The 7,823-nt window shown below is 39.7% G+C and overlaps 1 protein-coding gene across 1 annotated transcript in view; it reads left to right on the forward strand.

Annotated features, from left to right (window-relative positions):
- Positions 1-7,823, forward strand: part of LOC125928638 (phospholipid-transporting ATPase ABCA3-like) — a 164,888-nt gene that overhangs the window by 63,552 nt on the left and 93,513 nt on the right. The window contains 1 exon segment of the mRNA XM_049639368.1: positions 1,644-1,877. Within this exon segment, the coding sequence (XP_049495325.1) occupies positions 1,644-1,877 (234 nt within the window).

Genomic DNA, 7,823 nt, shown 5'->3' on the forward strand with positions numbered 1-7,823 from the left:
GAAAAGGAGGACACTAATGTAGCTGTTGGTCTTGTGCCTTGAACAATGGGTGGTTGTTGGAGAAATTTATGGATATTGAAGACATTGAGGGAGAATTTGAGGTTGGCTTGGTTGAATTTTGAAAAAGATACAGGGGTGCCTGGGTGGCTCAGTCGGTTAGGTGTCCAACTTTGGCTCAGGTCATGATCTCGTGATTCATGGGTTCGATCCCGACGTCGGGCTCTGTGTGGACAGCTCAGAGCCGGAGCCTCCTTCAGATTCTGTGTCTCCCTCTCTCTGCTCCTCCCCCAGCTCATACTCTGTCTCTCTCTCAAAAATAAACATTAAAAAAATAAAAGAAAAAGATACAAAAATACAGATTTGAAGGGGTATATGCACCCTTGTGTTTATAGCAGCATTAACAGTAATAACCAAACTATGTAAAGAACCCAAATGTCCATCAACTGATGAATGGATAAAGAAGATGTGGTGTGTGTGTACACACACACACGAACACACATACGCTGGAATATTACTCGGCCATCAAAAAGAATTAAACCTTGACATTTCCAACATTGTGGGTGGAGCTAGAGTGTATTATGCTAAGAAAAATACGTCAGAGAAAGACAAAAAGCATATAATTTCACTCATGTGGAATCTAGGAAACAACAGATGAACATATGGCAAGGGGTAAAAAACGAGAGAGGGAAGCAAGCGATAAGAGACTCTTAAGGATAGAGAACAAACTGAGGGTTGATGGAGGGAGGTGAATGGGGGGTGGGCTAAATGGGTGATGGGTATTAAGGACGACACCTAGGAAAAAAACTTTTACTGCCATTTGGAATAAAAGAGAAATAGCCTTTTTGTTGTTGTTGTTACACAAGATGTTTTGCTTTATTCACCATCTGTTAGTTATATTGGAAGGAATAGATGTTTGAAGTCTGAATGAAATGGGCTTGAATCCCAACTTTTTAATTTAGATATTGTTTCTTCAAGTGTTTTTGCTTTATTTTCATCAAAAATTGACCAGAATCCTTTTACTAGTTTCACAGTGCCTGTGTTTTCTCCAGACAAGCAGATGTTTGTATATCATCTCTCCTTGAGGGCGTCTATCTTTTCTTAAATTTAAGGCTGATTGGTTGCCTGGAAATATCACCCCTCTGATGAGTTCAAGAAAACTTAAGATTTTTTTAGATTATTTAGTTTCTTGTTTTCTAGAGTGAGAGTGATGCTCTTTCCATATCTTTGCATCTTAAGCAGAAGCACTGCTAACCTACACAAAAGAAGAAATTTGAGATGCCTATAAAATATCTATGTTTTAGATGTTTAATCCAGGTTTTCTGTTGGCAGTTCTCCAAACCAGGACAAATGCATGAACTGAAGAAGATTATGGCATTATCAGCTTTAAGATGTTAATTGAATCAAAGCATGAATGGATATTACTGAGGGATGTTTATATATTTACTGTGAAATTTTACAACTCGTGTTATGGCGTCAATTAATTTGTTCCAATCACAATTTCATCCTTCTTAAATTTTTATTTCTTTTTCCTCACGAGATTGATTATGTGGTATGGTTTCTTGTATAAATAGTTGATATGAGTGTTTGTTCTTTCAAAGTGATAGTGATAGATGAAGTCAATATTTGTGTATTTTCCCCAACAGGAATTCCGAGTGCAAAATACTACCAAAATAGCTGTAAAAGACTTGTCTTGGAATTTATATATGGGGCAGATTACTGTTCTTCTAGGACACAATGGAGCAGGAAAATCCACTATTCTGTCTATTCTCTCAGGTAGGTCTCTTCAGAGTGTCATAGACACTGTAGATCAAACTTACAAGACTTTTGTGTATCCTTTTGATGTTTACAATTTAGTCAGTTCAATGATACATAAAATTGTTCAGTAATTCACTTTCTTTTAAGTTGTAAATAATTCCATGTGAGAGATACCAGATATCAGGTTTTACAAATATTTTACAATGTAACCATTGTAACAAAAAATGTTCAAAGAACTAAAGGAAACCATGATTTAAGAAATAATGGAATGTAGGGGCGCCTGGGTGGCTCAGTCGGTTGAGAGTCCAGCTTCGGCTCAGGTCATGATCTTGCGGTCTGTGAGTTCGAGCCCCACGTCGGGCTCTGTGCTGACAGCTCAGAGCCTGGAGCCTGATTTTGTGTCCCCCTCTCTTTCTGCCCCTCCCCCACTCATGCTTTGTCTCTCTCTGTCTCAGAAATAAACATTTAAAAAAATTTTAAAGAAATAATGGAATGTATGAAAACAAGATCAAATAGAAAATATCAGTAAAAAGGTAGAAATTATGAAAAGAAGAGCCAGTTGGGAATTCTGGAGTTGAAAAGTATAATAACCAAAGTGAAGAATTCATTAAAAGGGCTTAATAGTAGATTTAATCAATTGTCACAAGAGAGAACCAGTGAACTTGAAGAAAGATTGATGGAGATTATAAAATGTGAATAAAACAAAGCAAAAAGAATTGAGTAAAATTAACAGTTTCATAGGAAGTTTTGATATCTTTATCTTTTTTTTATTATGAAATTTGTTCTCAAATTGGTTTCCATACAACACCCAGTGCTCATCCCAAAAGGTGCCCTCCTCGATACCCATCACCCACTTTCCCCTCCCTCCCACCCACCATCAACCCTCAGTTTATTCTCAGTTTTTAGGAGTCTCTTATGGTTTGCCTCCCTCCCTCTCTAACTTTTTTTTTCTTCCCCTCCCCCATGGTCTTATATTAAGTTTCTCAGGATTCACATAAGAGTGAAAACATATGGTATCTGTGTTTTTCTATATGACTTATTTCACTTAGCATAACACTGTCCAGTTTCACCCACATTGCTACAAAAGGCCGTATTTCATTCTTTCTCATTGCCAAGTAGCATTCCATTGTATATATAAACCACAACCTCTCCATTCATCAGTTGGTGGACATTTAGGCTCTTTCCATAATTTGGATATTGTTTAAAGTGCTGCTATAAACATTGGGGTACAAGTGCCCCTATGCATCAGCACTCCTGTATCCCTTGGGTAAATTCCTAGCACTGCTATTGCTGGGTCATAGGGTAGATCTTTTTTTTTTTTTTTTTTTTTTGGGGAACCTCCACACTGTTTTCCATAGTGGCTGTACCAGTTTGCATTCCCACCAACAGTGCAAGAGGGTTCCCATTTCTCCACATCCTCTCCAGCATCTATAGTCTCCTGATTTGTTCATTTTAGCCACTCTGACTGGCATGAAGTGGTATCTGAGTGTGGTTTTGGTTTGTATTTCCCTAATGAAGAGTGACATTGAACATCTTTTCATGTGTCTGCTGGCCATCTGGAGGTCTTCTTTAGAGAAGTGTCTATTCATGTTTTCTGCCCATTTCTTCACTGGATTATTTGTTTTTTGGGCGTGGAGTTTGGTGAGTTCTTTATAGATTTTGGATACTAGCCCTTTGTCGGATATGTCATTTGCAAATATCTTTTCCCATTCCGTTGGTTGCCTTTTAGTTTTGTTGGTTGTTTCCTTTGCATTGCAGAAGGTTTTATCCCAATGAGGTCCCAATAGTTCATTTTTGCTTTTAATTCCCTTGCCTTTGGGGATGTGTCAAGTAAGAAACTGCTGCGGCTGAGGTCAGAGAGATTGTTTCCGGCTTTCTCCTCTAGGGTTTTGATGCTTTCCTGTCTCACATTCAGGTCCTTCACCCATTTTGATTTTGTTTTTCTGAATGGTGTAAGAAAGTGGTCTAGTTTCATTCTTCTGCATGTTGCTGTCCAGTTCTCCCTGCACCATTTGTTAAAGAGACTGTCTTTTTTCCATTGGATGTTCTTTCCTGCTTTGTCAAAGATGAGTTGGCCATACTTTTGTGGGTCCAATTCTGGAGTCTCTATTCTATTCCATTGGTCTATGTGTCTGTTTTTGTGCCAATACCATGCTGTCTTGACAAGCACTCCTACAATTTTTATGGAACCACAAAAGACCCTGAATAGCCAAAGTAATATTGAAGAATGCCAAAGCAGGAAGCATCACAATCCCAGACTTTAGCCTCTAGTACAAAGCTGTAAGAATCAAGTTGTGATATCTTTAAATGCACCAGAATACATGTAATAGAAAGTAGGAGAGGAGAAAGAGAACAAAGCTAAAAAGTAGTCTACAAAATAATGGACTAAACTTCCCAAATTTGCTGAAAACATTAATCTACACATCTCAGAATTTCCACAAACTTCAAACAGCATGAATGTGAAGAGATAATCACCCATAAATATTATACTAAAAATTATGAAAGAGAGTATCTTGAAAACAGCAAGCCAAAAGTTATTTGTCACATTAAGTGGTGCCCCAATAGGACTAGAAGCTGAGTTCTCATTACAAATAATGAAGACAGTCTCTTCAGCAAGTGGTGCAGGGAAAACTGGACACTGATATGCAGAAGAGTGAACCTGGACCACTTTCTTACACCAGACACAAAAATAAACTCAACATGCATGAAAGACCTAAATGTAAGACAGGAAGCCATCAAAATCTTCGAGGAGAAAGCAGGCAAAAACCTCCTTGATCTTGGCCACAGCAACTTCTTACTCAACACGTCTCTGGAGGCAAGGGAAACAAAAACAAAAATGAACTACTAGGACCTCATCAAAATGAAAAGCTTCTGCACGGCAAAGGAAACAATCAGCAAAACCAAAAGGCAACCGACAGAATGGGAGAAGATATTTGCAAACGATATATCAGATAAAGGGTTAGTATCCAAAATCTATAAAGAACTTATCAAACTCAATACGCAAAACACAAGTAATCCAGTGAAGAAATGGGCAAAAGACATGAATAGACACTTCTGCAAAGAAGACATCCAGATGGCCAACCGACACATGAAAAAATTCTCAACATCACTCATCATCAGGGTAATACAAATCAAAACCACCATGAGATACCACCTCACACCTGTTAGAATGGCTAACATTAGCAACCCAGGCAACAACAGAGGTTGGCGAGGATGCAGAGAAAGAGGATCTCTTTTGCATTGTTGGTGGGAATGCAAGCTGGAGCAGCTACTCTGGAAAACGGTATGGAGTTTCCTCAAAAAATTAAAAATAGAACTACCCTACAACCCAGCCATTTCACTACTAGGTGTTTATCCATGGGATACAGGTGTGCTGATGCATAAGGGCACATGTACCCCAATGTTTATAGCAGCACTATCAACAATAACCAAAGTATGGAAAGAGCCCAAATGTCCATTGGTGGATGAATGGATAAAGAAGATGTGGTATATATATACAATGGAGTATTGCTCAGCAATCAAAAAGAATGAAATCTTGCCATTTGCAACTACATGGATGGAACTGGACAGTATTATGCTAAGTGAAATTAGTCACAGAAACACAAATATCATATGATTTTACTCATATGAGGACTTTAAGAGACAAAACAGATGAACATAAGGGAAGGGAAAGAAAAATAATATAAAAACAGGGAGGGGGACAAAGCATAAGAGACTCATAAATATGGAGAACAAACAGAGGGTTACTGGAGGGGATGTGGGAGGGGGGATGGGCTACATGGGTAAGGGGCATTAAGGAATCTACTCCTGAAATCATTGTTGCACTATACACTAACTAATTTGGATGTAAATTTTAAAAAATAAAAGACAAAAAAGAAAGAATTGATTCCAGGGGGCCTGGGTGACCCAGTTAAGTGTCTGACCCTTGATTTTGGCTCAGGTCATGATCTCATGTGTCATGGGTTCAAGATCCACCTTGGGTTCTGTCCTGGCAGAGCAGAGCCTGCTTGGGATTCTCTCTCTCCCTCTCTCTCTTTGCCCCTGCACTGCTCATGCTATGTCTGTCTCAAAATAAATAAATAAGCTATAAAAAATTTTAGAAACAGTGGAGGCCAGAAGGCAATGGATGATATGCAAAAAGTGCTAGAGAGAGACCGGCAGAAGATGGCAGCGTAGGAGGACACTGGGATCACCGCGCGTCCTGCTGATCACTTAGATTCCACCTACACCTGCCTAAATAACCCAGGAAACCACCAGAAGACTAGCAGAATGGAGTCTCCGGAGCCAAGCACAGAAGAGAGGCCCACAGAAGAGGGGCCCCTCCTGAAGTGGATCACCTAAGGAGAAGTGAGCTAAGCCTGCCCCTCCTGCCCCCGTGCAACTTGCCTACCCACCCCAGCTAATACACCAGATCCCCAGCACCACAAGCCTGGCAGTGTGCAAGTAGCCCAGATGGGCCACACCATCCCACAGTGAATCCCGCCCCTAGGAGAGGGGAAGAGAAGGCACACACCAGTCTGACTGTGGCCCCAGCAGTGGGCTGGGGCAGACATCAGGTGTGACTGTGGTCCCACCCACCAACTCCAGTTATACACCACAGCACAGGGGAAGTACCCTGCAGGTCCGCACCACTCCAGGGACTATCCAAAATGACCAAACGGAAGAATTCACCTCAAAAGAATCTCCAGGAAATAACAACAGCTAATGAACTGATCAAAAAGGATTTAAATAATATAACAGAAAGTGAATTTAGAATAAAAGTCATAAAATTAATCGCTGGGCTTGAAAACAGTATAGAGGACAGCAGAGAATCTATTGCTACAGAGATCAAGGGACTAAGGAACAGTCAGGAGGAGCTGAAAAACGCATTAAACAAGATGCAAAATAAAATGGAAACGACCACGGCTCGGATTGAAGAGGCAGGGGAGAGAATAGGTGAACTAGAAGATAAAATTGTGGAAAAAGAGGAAGCTGACAAAAAGATAAAAAAATCCAGGAGTATGAGGGGAAAAGTAGAGAACTAAGTGATGCACTAAAAAGAAATAATATACGCATAATTGGTATCGAAGAGGAGGAAGAGAGAGGGAAAGGTGCTGAAGTTGTACTTGAAGAAATAATAGCTGACAACTTCCCTGAACTGGGGAAGGAAAAAGGCATTGAAATCCAAGAGGCACAGAGAACTCCCTTCAGACGTAACTTGAATCGATCTTCTGCACAACATATCATAGTGAAACTGGCAAAATAAAAGGATAAAGAGAAAATTCTGAAAGCAGCAAGGGATAAACGTGCCCTCACATATAAAGGGAGACCTATAAGACTCGTGACCGATCTCTCTTTTGAAACTTGACAGGCCAGAAAGGATTGGCACAAGATCTTCAATGTGTTGAACAGGAAAAATTTGCAGCCAAGAATCCTTTATACTGTCATTTAGAATAGAAGAAGAGATAAAGGTCTTCCCAAAAAAACAAAAACTGAAGGAATTTGTCACCACTAAACCAGCCCTACAAGAGATCCTAAGGGGGATCCTGTGAGACAAAGTACCAGAGACATCGCTACAAGCATAAAACATACAGACATCACAATGACTCTAAACCCATCTCTTTCTATAATAACACTGAATGTAAATGGACGAAATGCACCAACCAAAAGACATAGGGTATCAGAATGGATACAAAAACAAGACCCATCCATTTGCTTTCTACAAAAGACTCATTTTAGACCTGAGGACACCTTTAGATTGAGAATGAGGGGATGGAGAACTATTAATCATGCTACTGGAAGCCAAAAGAAAGCTGGAGTATCCATACTTATATCAGACAAAGTAGACTTTAAATTAAAGGCTGTAACAAGAGATGAAGAAGGGCATTATATAATAATTGCAGGGTCTATCCATCAGGAAGAGCTAACAATTATAAATGTCTATGCACCAAATACGGGAGCCCACAAATATATAAAACAATCACTCATAAACATAAGCAACCTTCTTGATAAGAATGTGGTAATTGCAGAGGACTTTCACACTCCACTTACAGAAATGGATAGATCATCTAGACACACGGTCAATAAAG

This window comes from Panthera uncia, chromosome E3, assembly GCF_023721935.1.
Source record: "Panthera uncia isolate 11264 chromosome E3, Puncia_PCG_1.0, whole genome shotgun sequence".
In the NCBI taxonomy this organism is placed as follows: domain Eukaryota; kingdom Metazoa; phylum Chordata; class Mammalia; order Carnivora; family Felidae; genus Panthera; species Panthera uncia.